Source organism: Mobula hypostoma, chromosome X2, assembly GCF_963921235.1.
Source record: "Mobula hypostoma chromosome X2, sMobHyp1.1, whole genome shotgun sequence".
NCBI lineage: Eukaryota > Metazoa > Chordata > Chondrichthyes > Myliobatiformes > Myliobatidae > Mobula > Mobula hypostoma.
Window position 1 is genome coordinate 32,036,838 of NC_086129.1, and position 16,608 is coordinate 32,053,445.

The following is a 16,608-nucleotide window of genomic DNA, read 5'->3' on the forward strand; positions in this document are numbered from 1 at the left end:
TGCTGTGCAAGTTTTTGCCCAATGACAACATGTGCGCACTGATTTTTTAAGTGGAAGTAAACCATATACAGTTTGCTTGCTAAATGATGCTTTAAAAAGTTAAGTTTCCAAATATCACTCCACTTCTTCCTACTTGCAAATTCTCCAGCAACTTTTGCATCGTGACAATACGCGCCGGTAACACCAGTTTCTGTATTGTACATAACTATTTCTTGTAGCTGCACATTTCTGATTTCATGAGCTTTCGGTGTGACAGTTTCTACTGTTTCATTTAGCCATTCTGCTTTAAATGAGCTAGCAGTTCTTCTGCACTTCACACCCTTTGCTTGTTTGGAACTCGACATACTGAGTCAACAATTTCTTCAATAAAAACAGTATAAATAAGCCAGTTCTAAAATCTGCAGACAACTCATTGCCAGCTCCATGTTGTCAACACCGTCCACATCAGAAACTGGAAAAGGAAATGTGATTGTGTACAATTGTGAAATAAACTTAACATGCCAATGAGGTAGAAGACGACATTCTTTTGTGTACTAGTAGGGGAAAAAAAAGATTCAAAGGTTAATTTTATTACCAAAGTATGCAACTCTGAAATTCTTCAGTTCTCCAGGTAGCCACGAAACCAAGAATGAAAAGAAAGGCAGCACAATCACCAACCCCCAGATCCCACCTGTCCCCAAAAAAAAACAAACAAAACGGATCAGGCACATCGGCTCCCCCCAAATCTCCCTCCGTGCACAAAAAAAATGAGAAGATTGGGCCAAAAACCACAGAATATAGAAATGATACAATTGAAAACAAGATTTTATAGTCCAAGTCCACATCGACCTGGGCACCGCTTTCTGCAGCGACAGGCTCTCCCCTCTCTGGTATCGTAGCAGTGTGATCAAAAGACAGGCAGCCAGTGCTCACCCTCCACACTTGCTTCAATGCTTCTAATCTCTCTTGTTGCTTTAGTTGACGTTTAGTTTATGGGAGTTTTAACCATTGAAAAGGAGCTAAATATTGGCTTGCAATATTTAAGTCCTGCAGCTTGCCCGCTACGAGGTTTGCACACGCTGCCTCTGCCTCTTGGAATCCTCTCGGAGACTGCGGAGCACTTGAACATCCAAATGTTCTCCAAACTTCCGCATTCACCTTGATGTTTCAATAGCCCTCGTCGCTTTAATCAGCAAACAATGGAAGCTGTAATCGGCGATGTGGGGTCAAACTCTGGCTTGCACACCGTTCTGCGGACATCTCAGCATGAAGTTCGCTCATGCTGCTTCTGCCTCCCAGAATCTCAGAGACTGCAGAGTGCTGAAGCACACAAACAATCTCCAAACAGCAAAACACAGTCTCCAACCATTCTGGAATCACATCCAAGATGAGAAACAAATGTAAAAGACATAAAAGAAGGGAACATTGTCACAGACATTCACAAAACAATGATAGAAACACAAATACAATCATTTCAAATACAAGAAATTCAAATACAATAATCTGAACTAAATTCTATTGGCCACATTTCTTTGTTCAATTGTCCATATACATCTTCCACGCTGTCAAACTTGCATCTAATTTTTGTTTCATCTGTAAACTTCTAAGCTATTGATAAGGACAATTAAGGGACAAGTACTAAGATCTGATGAAGTCTCAGTTGTGTGAATATTTGTGTTTTGTGCCAGATTATGCTTTGGTTAATTGCAACGTGTGCACAGAGTAAATCAACAGTAACATGATCAGATAAGGTATAAATGTCATACTTGCATTCAGTTTCACAGTCAACAAAGGTTAAATGTGAATGAGATAAGGACGGATGCAGAAGCAGTGTAGCTTTGCAAACACTAACCCACACATCGACCTTCTCATTGGCTCACTGAGACTTTTAGGTTGCAAATGATTATGGAGCCGGATGGATATCTTAAAGTTATTGTGCGGGAAGGAATTGTGAGTTACTATGATTTTCATCTTGGAAGCTTCATTTTCCAAAGGATATAAAATTACTGTATACCGCAATTAAAATGTGTTCATGAAATTACACGTGTTTTACCTCATTCACCTACCTCCCTGCCCTGCCCTGCCCTGCATTTCTATAGGTGCGCCATGTCCGGGTGCATCACTGCTTTGCATTGCAACTGCTCTGCGCAAAACACAAGAAATCACAGAGAGTTGGGAACACAGCGAAGTCTATCACAAAAACCAGCCTTCCATCCATTGACTCTGTCCGCACTAACCGCTGCGTCGGGAAAGTAGCCAACATAAAGACCCTTCCCACCCCGGTCCATCAGGCACAAGATAGAAAAGCTTAAAAACATGCACTACCAGACTCAATGACAGCATCAACACTTTTGAAAGGACCTCTTGAATAATAAAGATGAACTTTTGATTTCTCAATTTGCCTTGCACCTTACTTGTCTGCCTGCACTACACTTTCTCTATAAATGGAACACTATACCTTGCATCTGTATTGCTTTTTGCTTTGTACTTATGTTTCAGAATTATCTGTTGTGGTGACATGCAAAAAAACTCTTTTACTGTATCTTGGTACGAGGTACCAATTACCCCACCCTTGATATCCCAGCCATCATCCCACAAGGGTGCCCTATTTCAAAGTGCTGACAAGAGATGATTCCAACACTAATCACCTGGTTACTCTAGCGTAATTGTGTTGTGAACTTGTACGACCTGTGGTTGTTATTAACTTGCAATTGTATTGACATGCAACTGTTAGGGTCATTAGCCAGTGACAATTGTTATTGCTCTATTTGGTATCTTAATTTAACCAATAATATTTAGATATTTCTTCAAGAAGGAGCTGTAGGGTGGGGGGCATGTTGGAATCAGTTCATTTTCTAATCAAACATATAAATAATGATCAGATGTTCCTTCGTACTGTTCACCAGAAACTATGCTCCCTGACAGGATTCTGTTTTCCGCTTTCATTCACTATAGTATGTACCCAGTCCTTGTTAACTCTCTCCTTTGGCTGTAATATACTTTTTATAGGGTGATGAGAAAGTTAAAGTATTGTAGCTGAAATAAGAACTGCAAAGAAAAATAGATGAGGTTTATGCTGTTATCACTTATTCAGATGTCTTTCTCTTGATCCATTTCCCCCAATGACTCATTTTTGATCTAACCAATCTGTCTTTTACAGGATTTCTTCTGGTATTTGTAGATGACTGGGACTCCTGCCTAGATTAGTTTACATGATTGTTTTTGCGGAGAGTCATACTGCACTTATCAATGATTGCGGGACAGATGTGTCCAAACCTGAAGTTTGCAAAAGTGCAGTTTGGGAGGCATCTGCATTATTCCAGGTTGTTTAAGTTTGAAAGCATTAAGGTAGAAAGTTTTGTCGAGTATAGAATTTGAGTGCTATACTTCTATTGACATTAATTATGTTCCCCAGAAGGCAGAGAAAAAGCATTAGGTTACACAAATCTCCCACATCAAAAACAAATAACAATACACAAATGGTATTAATTCCCATTAAAACACAAAATTCATCTTTCCGTGTTAGTACACTTGTGTAATATAATGGGCACACAAATATGAAGAACTATTTCTTCTATTGTACTAACTTCTTTTTGAACTTTTCATTTACAGTTTATATTCTCCAAACTCTGGGAGTACTAGATCCTGACACCAAGAGACAGAGCAAGGATCACAATATTAAGATGAAGTGTCGAGTGCTAGCAAATTATGATTATTCACCTGAAATATGGTGGACTTGTCCATATATGTGGTCCTAGACACATAGGTAAAGAGCAAGATGTCAAGGCTGCAGTGAACCTGACATGAGGCGCAGAGCATTTAACGTAGGAAGGTGAAACGTAATGCATTTTAAAAGGGAGAATTTTCATGAATAAATGATGGAATTCTGAAGGGGAAAATGAAAAGAGTGACTTGAATATATCTCCACAAACTCTAAATTTTACAGGACAATTTGAAAACTGTGATTATTTTCTTCTTCACATTGTTTTTTCTTGGAAGAGTAGGTTACCAGCAGAAAAGAAAACATTCTAACCTGCTAGAAGAGCACAGTTTGGGGCTTACATTGAATCTTGTAACTAATACTTAAAAAAAGAATGACAAAGCTTAGAAATAAGCACAGAAGTCTTATTTAGATTGTACCAAATTACGGGGAATGCACTTAATTCAAGAAGTTGTAAAAGCTGGGTTAATTCTTCCTAGGAATTAAGAGGAAATTTCATTGTGTTCAAACTCAAGAATGGAGTAGAACATAGAAACAAAGAAAACCTCCAGCACAATACAGGCCTTTCAGCCCACAATGCTGTGCCAAACATGCGCTTACTTTAGAAATTGCCTAGGGTTACCCATAGCCCTCTATTTTTCTAAGCTCCATGTACCTATCCAGGAGTCTCTTAAAAGACTCTATTGTATCCACCTCCACCACCGTCGCTGACAGCCCATTCCATGCACACTCCACTCTCTGCATAAAAAAACGTACCCCCTGATATCTCCTCTGTACCTACTTCCAAACACCTTAAAATTGTGCCCTCTCGTGCCAGCCATTTCAGCCCTGGGAAAAAGCCTCTGACTATCCACACAATCAATGCCTCTCATCATCTTATACACCTCTATCAGGTCATCTCTCATCTTCCGTCACTCCAAGGAGAAAAGACCAAGTTCATTCAACCTATTCTCATAAGGCATGCTCTCCAATCCAGGCAACATCCTTGTAAATCTCCTCTGCTCCCCTTCTATAGTTTCCACATCCTTCCTGTAGTGAGGTGACCAGAACTGAACACAGTACTCCACATGGGGTCTGACCAGGATCATATATAGCTGTAACATTACCTCTCGGCTCTTAAACTCACTCCTATGGTTGATGAAGGCCAATGCACCATATGCCTTCTTAAACACAGAGTCAACCTGCGCAGCAGCTTTGAGTGTCCTATGGACTCAAACCCCAAGATCCCTCTGATCCGCCAAACTGCCAAGAGTCTTACCATTAATACTATATTCTGCCATCATATTTGACCTACCGAAATGAACCACCTCACATTTATCTGGGTTGAACTCCATCTGCCACTTCTCAGCCCAGTTTTGCATCCTATCAATCTCCCACTGTAACATCTGACAGCCCTGCATACTATCCACAATACACCCAAGTTTTGTGTCATCAGCAAATTTACTAACCCATCCCTTCACTTCCTCATCCAGGTCATTTGTAATAATCATGAAGAGAAGGAGTCCCAGAACAGATCCCTGAGGCACTCCACTGGTCAGTGACCTCCGTGCAGAATATGACCCATCTACAGCCACTCTTTGCCTTCTGTGGGAAAGCCAGTTCTGGATCCACAAAGCAAGGTCGCCTTGGATCCCATGCCTCCTTACTTTCTCAATCAGCCTTGCATGGGGTACGTTATCAAATGCCTTGCTGAAATCCATATACACTACATCTACTGCTCTACCTTCTTCAGTGTGTTTAGTCACATCCTCAAAAAATTTAATCAGGCTCGTAAGGCATGACCAGCCTTTGACAAAGCCATGCTGACTATTTCTAATCATATTATGCCTCTCCAAATGTTCATAAATCCTGCCTCTCAGGATCTTTTCCATCAACTTACTGACCACTGATGTAAGAGTCCCTGGTCTATAATTTCCTGGGCTATCTCTACTCCCTTTCTTGAATAAGGGAACAATATTTGCAACCTACCAATCCTCCAGAACCGCTCCCGTCCCCATTGGTAAAGCAAAGATCATCGCCAGAGGATCAGCAATCTCCTCCCTCACCTCCCAGAGTAGCCTGGGGTACACCTTGTCCGGTTTGGGTGACCAATCCAACTTGATGCTTTCAAGCTGGATAAGTAAGCAAGGAGGAACTTTTTCCAGAAGAAGAAATATTAGTTACCAATTTTACAGAAGTGATTTTATTTAGAGTATTTTCCTCTCCCAGAATATTTTAGGGTGCTTCAGTTTTGGATTTCCTGTTTATTTATTTAGAGGTATAGGATGGCCCTTCCAGCCCAATGATCCACATTGCCCAGCAACCCATCTATTTAACCCTAGCCTATTTACAGAACAATTTACAATGACCAATTCACCTCCTAACTGGTACATCTTTGGACTGCGGGAGGAAACCAGATCACCCTGAGGAAACACATGCACTCGCAGGGTGAACATACAAACTCCTTACAGATGACGCTGGAAATGAACTCTGAACTCTGGAATGCAGCGAGCTCTAATTGCGCCACGCTTACCACTACAGTGCCGTGGTGCCCCTTGATTAACAATGTTGCTGATATAACAGATGGAATTTTCCTTAGGATTTCCCTCTTGATGCACATGACTGGTGAAATTGCCAAGGAAACTCCAATTCCATCAGTAAACCAAGTTTTGTTATTTTTCTGGTGACATTTCAACATTAGAGCAGCCACAGTTTCAATTAAGGTATGTCATTTCCTTCTTGATATAGCTTAAAGTAATTAAGTGTATAAAAGCAATGACATGCCCAATAACTACTTTGTATGCACTTTCACTGCCATTTAAAAATTGTGCAAACTAAGAATAGTCATCAGCAGAAAGTTTATACATTTTTTTTCCATTTTCTGCAGGGGCGGAAATGATGACTATCTAAATATATGCATCCCTGCAGCTTTTCTGCGTTCACTTGGAAAATATTCTGATACACTCTCTGATGTTCACTGAGATCTAGGACACAATAATTGGTAATTATATGTTTTGAATTTGTTTTTAATTCGGTTGTAACTTAGATGTCATTCTAAATAACTCAGCTGTTATTTTAAATTTAGTCATTGTGTTTTCAGTCATTGAATTCCCACTTAATGGAACAGCACTGCAATCTCATTGTCCTCAGCAATGACAATAAAGCTCTAACTATTAGCAACTTGGTAATAGGTTGCTAAATGAGGCTGTTAAACAAGGGCCAATGGCTGCCAAAGTGAGTGGTTAAAAATCTCAGTAAACACTGCAGCCAATTGATCACCTTAGGTCTTCAGGTACCCCATCTTGGCCGGATGTTTTTTGTGGGTTGACCCTCCCAAAGGCTGCTCGCACACCGGCCACAGAGACTGAAATCACAGGATCATTGAGGGGCTGTGGGAGTTCATGATGGTCACCCTATGTTTTCACCAGAGCAATAAGTCCACAGCAGATGTCATCTCATTGGCTCTTCACTCAACTCTGGAACATCTGGATAGCAAGGATGCATACATCAGGATGCTCTTTTTTGACTACAGCTCAGCATTCCATATCATCATCCCCTCAAAACTAATCAATAATCTTCAATTACTTGGTCTCAATTCCTCCTTGCGTAATTGGATCCTCAATTCCTCACTTGTAGACCCAGTCAGTTTGGATTGACAACATCTTCTCCATGATCTCCATCAGCACAGGTGTACCACAAGGCTAGGTGCTTCACCCCCTGCTTTACTCACTTCACACCTGTGACTGTGAGGCTAAGCACATCTATAATGCCATATTCAAGTTTGCTGATGATACCACTGTTGTGGGCTGTATCAAAGGTGGTGATGAATCAGCAAATAGGAGGGAGATTGAAAATTTGGCTGAGTGGTGCCATAACAACAACCTCTCACTCGATGTCAGCAAGACCAAGGAGCTGATGATTAACTTCAGGAGAAGGAAACCAGAGGTACCTGAGCTAGTACTCAGCAGAAAGTCAGCAACTCTAAATTCCTTGGTGTTTTCATTTTGCAGGACTTGCTATGAAGAAAGTGCGGCAGTGCCTCTACATAGGAGTTTGCAAAGATTCAGCATGACATCTAAAACCTTGACAAACTTCTATAGATGTGCAGTGGAAAGTATATTGAATGGCTGCATCACAGCCTGGTATGGAAATACCAATGCCCTTGAATGGAAAATCCTGTAAAAAGTAATGGATGCGACCCAGTCCATCATGGGTAAAGCCTTTCTCATCAATGAGCACATCTATGTGAAATTCTGTTGCAGGAAAGCAGCATTTTATCATAAGGCCACAAGACCATAAGATATATGAACAGAATTAGGCCGTTTGGCCCATTGAGTCTGCTCTGCCATTTCATTGTGGCTGATCCAATTTTTCTCTCAGCCCCAATTTCCTGCCTTCCCCCCTCCATATACCTTCATGCCCTGACCATTTAAGAATCTTGGGACTCCCACCACCCAGGACACGCTCTCTTCTCACTGCTGCTGTCAGGAAGAACGTACAGGAGCCTCAGGACTCACACAACCAATTTCACGAACAGTTATTACCCCTCAACCACCAGGCTCTTGAACCAAAGAGGATATCTTCTCTCAACTTCACTTGTCCAGTCATTGAAGTGTTCCCATAGCCTTTCACTTTCATTTCATGTTCTTGATATTTATTGCTTATTTATTTATTTTTGTTTTTGCACAGTTTGCTGGCTTTTGCACTCTGGTTGAACACCTGAGTCAGTGCGGTCTTTCATTGATTTTATTAAGGTTATTATTCCATTTTGAGTTTGTTGAGTATGCCTGCAAGACAATGAATCTCAGGGTTGTATATGATGACATATATTTAGTTTGATACTAAACTTACTTTGAACTTTGGTATTACAGGAAAAATACTAGCATGGATGGCTGACTGGCAGAAGGCAAAGAGTGGGAATAAAGGGAGCCTTTACTGGTTGGCTGCCAGTGACTAGTGGTGTTCTGCAGGTGTCAGTTTTGGGTCCGCTACTTTTCACATTATATGTTAATGATTTGGATGACGGAATTGATGGCTCTGTGGCTATGTTTGCAGATGATACAAAGATAGGTGGAGGGAGTGGGAATCTGAAGAAGGACGTGGACAAATAAGTGACAGATGGAATACAATGTAGGGAAATGTATTGTCATGCACCTTGGTATAAGGAATAAAGGCACAGACAATTTTCTAAACAGGATCAAAATCAGAAATTGGAAATGCAAAGGGATTTGGGAGTCTGAGTGCAAAATTCCATAAAGGTTAACTTGTTGATTGAGTCAGTAATAAGAAAGAAAAATGTAATGTACTGTTAGCATTCTTTTCAAGAAGACTAGAATATAAAAGCAAGAATGTAACGCTGAAGCTTTATAAGACATTAGTCAGACCACATTTGGAGTAATGTGATCAGTTTTGGGCCCTGTATCTCAAAAGGGATGTGTTGGCATTGGAGAGGGTCCAGAAGACATTCATTTGAGATTCTGGGTATGAGAGGGTTAACATATGAGCAGCATTTAATACCTCTGCACCTGTCTCACTGGATTTCAGAAGGGGGATCTCATTGAAATCTACCAAATATTGAAAGACCCAGACTGAGTTGACATGGAGTGGTATTTCCAAGAGTGGGAGATTCTAGCACAAGTACACAGCTTCATCATAGAAGGACATCCCTTTAGAACAGAATTAAGGAGGAATTTCTGTAGCCTGAGAGTGATGGAATTCATTGCCATGGATGGCTGTGGAGGCCAAGTCATTGGGTATATTTAAAGCAGCAGTTGATAGGTTCTTGGTTAGTCTGGGGGTCAAAGGTTTCAGGGAGAAGGCAGAAGAATACAGTTCAGAGCAGACTCGATGGACCGAGTGGCCTAATTCTGCTCCAATGTCTTATAGTTCTATACAAACTTACTTTACTAGTTTGAATGTCCAGGTCAATCCATTATACAACTCTCTGTCAGGAAATGTAGATGAGGCTTCACCCAAAAGCAGAGCAACAGAGATGATTTAGGGATGAGTGATAACTTTAATAATAAACTGCAAAATAACAAGCCACGAGGGGCCACAAAACAAGAGAGCACAGATACTTAACATGACAAGGCAACAAGGTAACTGAAGGCTAGGAGCAACTGGTTGAGGATGGTTGGTTCAAACGAGTGAACAAGGACTGTGGATGAGAGCTGGGTTTAAATAGGCTGCAGGTGATGAATTGGAAATGAGTTGTGGATGACTTCTGTTAGCTGGTTGGAGACTGGGATGTGAAGGCCTGGCCTGAAACTCTCTTCATCTAAAACTAATTTGGAAATTAAAGATATAATATTTACCTGGTTTTAGACTGATTGCTACAATTCAAGACCCAGACAGGCAGAACAATATTTTCACAACTTCGCTTATAATAACTAGGACAATAATTCTCCTGCTTTTCAGAGCTGGATAGAAGCAAATGCAGAGTGTATTTCAATATTATAGAAGATGGATTACATTACATTCAGGGAAATACTAACAATGTCTCCAAGTAGTCACATTCTATTTTTTTTTTAATTTGGAGCCTGGTTTTGGATTACAATTTGAATTTTTAAGATAGGCACAAAGCAGCCAAAACACAATGGCAGAAAACTTGCAGTTTACAAGGATAGTCCATGAATATTTGTATGGATTATGACTTCTCAACTTAGACCATAAGACAAAGGAGCAGAAGTCGGCCATTCGGCCCATCGAGTCTGCTCCGCCATTTTATCATGAGCTGATCCATTCTCCCATTTAGTCCCACTCCCCTGCCTTCTCACCATAACCTTTAATGCCCTGGCTACTCAGATACCTATCAATCTCTGCCTTAAATACACCCAATGACTTGGCCTCCACTGCCGCCCGTGGCAATAAATTCCACAGATTCACCACCTTCTGGCTGAAAAAATTTCTTTGCATCTCTGTTCCGAATGGACGCCCTTCAATCCTTAAGTCATGCACTCTCGTACTAGACTCCTCCACCATGGGAAACAATTTTGCCACATCCATGCCTTTCAACATTCGAAATGTTTCTAGGAGGTCCCCCCTCATTCTTCTAAACTCTTAGGAATACAGTCCAAGAGCGGACAAACGTCCTTCATATGTTAACCCTCTTATTCCCGGAATCATTCTAGTGAATCTTCTCTGAACCCTCTCCAATGTCAGCAGATCCTTTCTTAGATAAGGAGCCCAAAACTGCCCACAGTACTCCAAGTGAGGTCTTACCAGTGCCTTATAGAGCCTCAACATCACATCCCTGCTCCTATACTCTATTCCTCTAGAAATGAATGCCAACATTGCATTCGCCTTCTTCACCACCGACTCAACCTGGTGGTTAACCTTAAGGGTATCCTGCACGAGGACTCCCAAGTCCCGTTACATCTCAGAACTTTGAATTCTCTCCCCACTTAAATAATAGTCTGCCTGTTTATTTCTTCTGCCAAAGTGCATAACCATACACTTTCCAACATTGTATTTCATTTGCCACTTCTTTGCCCATTCTTCCAATCTATCCAAGTCTCTCTGCAGGCTCCCTGTTTCCTCAGCACTACCGGCCCCTCCACCTATCTTCGTATCATCAGCAAACTTAGCCACAAAGCCATCTATTCCATAATCCAAATCGTTGATGTACGACGTAAAAAGAAGCGGCCCCAACACGGACCCCTGTGGAACACCACTGGTAACTGGCAGCTAACTCTTGGAAATTTGTATGAGCTTTCAGTAATGCTTGCTTTTTTTTCAGTTTGAAATAAAAACTTAACCATCTAGTGATCTGCATAAGGGAGAGTAGACTGTTGACGAAGGCTGAATTTTTATTTTTCCATCACTTTCTTAATCTAATTCTATATCATTTGAACACTTTAATGTCCAAGAATCTATTTATCCCTATTCAGTATATACTTAGTGACTAAGTCCTCCCTGCCCCCTTGGTAAGAAATGCAAAGATTGACTGACCTCAATGTGAATGCATTTCATTTCATATTAGTCCTGAATGACCAACACTTTTGTTTTGCTAAGTGACTTCTGGTTATTGACATACTAGTGGTGGAAAAATCATTCTCAAATCTACTCTATCTCACCCGGTAAGAACGTAGTATGTTTTATTGAAGTCACTTCTCATTCTTCTAAATTCTTGATGCAGTCTATTTAATCTGTCCCTTAAGTGCAAACACCACATTATGAATTAACCAGAATTGTATTAATTACAAGTAATCTTTCCTTAGGTAAGAATATCCTGTGCTTAATATTTCAGATTTGGTCTCATCAGGTCACTGCATTATTGAATTAACATATTTTGAAATTTGTATTCAAATATCTTGCAATTAGAGCAAGCAAACTATCTGTCTATTTAGTTCTTTGCTGTATCTGCATGTTATCTTTCAGCAATCTATGCAGTAAGGAGGCTGAAGGGACTATATCGAAATAGTTACTGGTCCGTATTCTGGCTAACCATATTCTCAACTGAGTTCATTTCACACCATAAGCTTCAGTTCTGTCTAAACTACCTTTGACATCTTGCCCCCTGTTATTTAATGCACTAGGATGATGAGGTGGTGGGAAGGAACTAAGGTTGGATAACAAACCGATGCACTGAAGTGACAATGTCTAATGTTACGTCTTGACATTAAAGTACAGAATCTCAGCCAATGACGATGATTTAATCAGAGCTAAAACATCATCACTGGAAATGAAGCAGAAGACTCTCGGAAATATTGGTAAGGGCTGGAAGGTGTTCAAATAGATTAATGTATGGTTTGCAGTTGTTGTATATTTGTTTTTTTTATTGCTGACCTAGGTTTCAAAAACTGCTGAAATACTGAGAGGGCTCACAAGTAATAATTGTCAAGTGTGATTTATTGTAAGTTCCGAAGATGAAACAGTTACAATCATATCGTAAAGAAACATAATCCATATAAGCTTCATTCAATTCCAATTCATTGAATTAATTGCCATAGTGGTTTGTCAGAACTTCTACATCAGTGGCTCGGTTTTCTTCTGTTGCTTCAGCCATGATAAGGGTTATCAGATCCATAAATGTGAAAACACTATGCACCACTTCACACTTTTCACATTCACCACTGTCGTTATCTAAAACACAAAGAGGAGTGGTTAAAGCTGCTTTGTGGAACCATTGATAGTATTATGGTGAAATTCTATTATCCGGACTGTAATGTAAGTAGTACAGCAATGATGCTCTGAAGCTTGAGGACATCTTACAAGGCACTGGCAATCACCAAAGATTCAAAGTCCATCTATTATCAAAGAATGTATACCTGGAGATTTGTTTGCTTACAGGCAGCTACAAAGCAACAAATCTGAAAGAACCCAATTAAAGAAAAAAAATAAAAGACCAACACCCGATGCAAGAGAGAATAAAAAAAACACAAATCATGCAAATAGTTGAAGCAAACAGCAACATTCTGAACCAAACTGAGACCTCAGATACAAACCCCAGAGCATCCCGGAGTAGGCCCAAAGCCTCGCTTATCAGTTCATCATATTAGCGAGAACCACAATGTAGTCTTCCCCTTTCTCAACAATGGTTGCAAAAAGTGAAGAAAATGAAATAGAATGGCAGCGTAAATAAGGGGCAGCAAGATAAATGGAGCCAGAACAAACTAAAATAGACTAAGGAAGAGCAAAGTAGAGTAGCAGAGAACAAATGAGAATGCAGGAGACGGCACTGGGGTGGGGGAGGAAGAGAGAGTGAGGTAGAGTAAGGGAAAGAGGTAGAGCAAGGGACAAGAAAATGGAGGGAGGAGAGTGATGATAAGTGAGCAAGCAAGAAGGAGAGGAATTACAGAGAGAACAATCACACAAAGGTGAAAGAGGGAGGGATGGAGAGGAAAAAAAATGAAAGCGATTAATTGGGAGGGTAAGTGAAAGACAGCAAATGATGGGAGATTTTTGAACAATTTAAACACCGGCCCAGATAGACTGGAAAGACTGGGTGTCGAGAGTAGGTCGAGGTTGAATCGTTGAAGCTGATTTGGAACAGTCAAGAACGTCTTCTTTGTTAGCAAAATCTAGGTCCGGAGCCCAGGTCCTAATGTGAGATATGATCCGCTGTTCAGACAATTTAAACAGCTCCTCTCTCCACAATGCTAAGGCTGAGAGACTGCCCCCAGCTGCTTTGCTTCGTGTCTGTAAACTTTCCGCGATTTGCCCTGCTAATATGATGAATTGAATACCAAGGCTTTGGAGCTACTCCAGGCTTCTCCGGGGATTTGGATCTAAAGACTCAAATTGGTTCGGAATGCTGTTGTTGTTGCTCACGTCTATTGTTTATATGCTTTGTTTTGTTATTTTTCTTTCTCTGTGGGCATTGGGGGTTAGGGTTTAGTCTTTATTTTTTTTAAATTGGGTTCTTCGGAGTTTCTTGCTTTGCGGCTGCCTGTAAACAAACTGATCTCAAGGTTGTATAATTTATATGTTCTTTGATAATGTACTTTGAATCTTTGAAATGTATTATTCCTTTAACCTAGCCAAGGCTTTCTCTTCCATTTGTTCAAAACTGTCATCCCAATCCCAAATTCTTCTGAATTAAAACCTGCTTTTTCGCTAACTTTTCCCAGCTCTGAAGAAAGTTCATAAGATCATCTTCCCATTTTTTTTCTTTCCGTCTTTCCACAGAGACTGTTAGACCTCCTGAGTATTTCCTGTATTCTCTGTTCAACATCACTTCATAAAATTCCTCTGATAGTCAGTCTGTGGGAATCCCCTTGTATGTCCCATGAAAATGAAGATTATGTAGCACCAGTTAAAACACCAAGGAGCACAGGATGCTGGACAAGGACAAAGGATCATGATTAGATTAACTGGATAAACATAAAAGATCCAGATCATTGCCTTTAGAAAACTAATCAGGGGAAATATAGTTGGAGGAAATCCTTTTAAATTATTTATAAAGTAGTTACGAAACTATCCGATGTAGAAAGCAATGCTGCTTCTAGATCAAACCTCAGAAGTTATTCCTTTTGATCAGGAGGGTATAAACACTTCAAGCCAAGGTAACCTCACACAGTCTTAATAGATTGAATAGATTTGCTTGTGTTCCATTGATGGATCTACATTTTTAAAATATTCTAGCTTATGAGGATAGCCTTGAATGTAGTGATTATTTGAGGATATAATTCAAATCCTACCTACAAGGCTAAAAATACTTTTATGCTCTTTTCATTTTATCACTGCACTTAAAAGCCTTCTTTCTAATTATGTCCATCATATTTTGATGCAGGATAAATTCACTCATACAAGTAGGCCTGCAGTTAAGTAGGTATAAAGTTCCGGAATGTGAGGTGATACTTGTGGGCTTCCCTCAGCACACCCTCAGATTATGCCTGTTATTGACACAAGTGACATATTTCGTTATATGTTTCGATGTTTCCATGTACATGTGACAAATTAGGTAATCTAATCATTTTCCTTTCAAAATCTTTCCTTTCAATTTCCTTTCAAAAGTATTCACTACCGAAAAGATGTCAGGGGTAAGTTTTTTCACAGAGAGAGTGATGCGTGCATGCAATGGGCTGCCGGCGACGGTGGTGGAGGCGGATACGATAGGGTCTTTTAAGAAACTCCTGGATAGGTACATGGAGCTTAGAAAAATAGAGGGCTGTGGGTAACTCTAGGTAATTTCTAAAGTAAGTACAAACGGTACATGTTTGGCACAGCACTGTGGGTCGAAGGGCCCATATTGTGCTGTAGGTCTTTTATGTTTCTGTGTTTCTAAAGTCAAAAACGTCTGGAAATGGAAAATAAAAGCAAAATGTAAAGACATTCTCATCAGAGTAGGCGTATTTTCCAGCCCTGATGAAGAGCTATTGACCTGAATCAGTAACTCTGTCTTGACCCGTCTTGTCAGAGCTGCCCTGTATTCCCAGCATGCTCTGTTTTAGTGCAGCAGAACTTTTAATGCCCATAGATAAAAGTGAAGCACCAGTGCATCATCATGGGTTATTGCATTTTATTTGTGTAAGTTCATGGTAAAGGTCCATGATCATTGGAATAAGTGAAGGTCAATATCCTTTTAGTTCTGCAGAAACCCGAATACTCTTCTAAATTTGCTGCAAAACTTCAAGAACGGGTGGCCATGGCACTTTATTCATGGGTCTGAATTTCATAAAACATAGACCTTCAAAGAGACAGTTGTGTAATATTTGCTGTAGTTACATTTGCAAATAAGACAATGAAACTTACCCTGGATTTGTTCGACGATTATCACAAAGTGATTTAGTGACAAAGCCTGAGAGATTTTTCCAAGGGTGTCATTTAAATTTACCTATTTGGAGAGGAAAATTAGTTGATAAAGGATCTATGTATTGAGCATTACCATATCTTGTTAGAATCCAATAATATTGTTAAATACATCGTATCAAAATTAAAACAAAGAAAATATTTCAATGTACAGTATATTGTGGCTGTGCCTATGCTAATAGAAGTCTTCATAGATCGAGCCTTTATCTTGACCCACTGAGTAAGAGTGAAATGAATCAGGATACTCATCACATTTTTACCCTGTTGGGAAAAGCACAACGCATGTTTGATTTGATATGAATTATATTTTCATAGATTGGAAGGAAAGGGCAGTTTTAGAGGGAAGATGAACTTCTAATTTTCTTGGCAAAAATGAACTAGTAAATAACTATCTCTGCTAATGAATTTACAAACTGCAAATAAAATTCATAATAAAAATAAATTCTGCTATCAATATGTACTTTCCTAGTCAGTCGGCAATTTTTGTAACTTATGTGGTCATATTACTGTTACACACTTAAAATAACGGCAGCTTAAGTATGAAGAGTGATTTAATATTATTGAAATAAATTTGGCATGCCAGTCCTTAATTGGTGACAGTCCTCTCTTAATGTACAGAGTCAAAGAAAAAATTAGGAGTACAGGTGTCCCCCGCTTTTTGAACGTTCGCTTTACAA

The 16,608-nt window shown here is 39.9% G+C and overlaps 1 protein-coding gene across 1 annotated transcript in view; it reads right to left on the reverse strand.

Annotated features, from left to right (window-relative positions):
* Positions 1-12,528: 12,528 nt before the first annotated feature.
* LOC134341036 (cystathionine beta-synthase-like) overlaps positions 12,529-16,608 on the reverse strand; it is a 76,210-nt gene continuing 72,130 nt past the window's right edge. Inside the window, exons 15-16 of the mRNA XM_063038771.1 lie at positions 15,875-15,956; positions 12,529-12,763 (exon numbers count right to left, since the gene is read on the reverse strand). Of these exons, the coding sequence (XP_062894841.1) occupies positions 12,618-12,763; positions 15,875-15,956 (228 nt within the window). The 3' untranslated portion in view covers positions 12,529-12,617. The remainder of the gene's footprint in view (positions 12,764-15,874; positions 15,957-16,608) is intronic.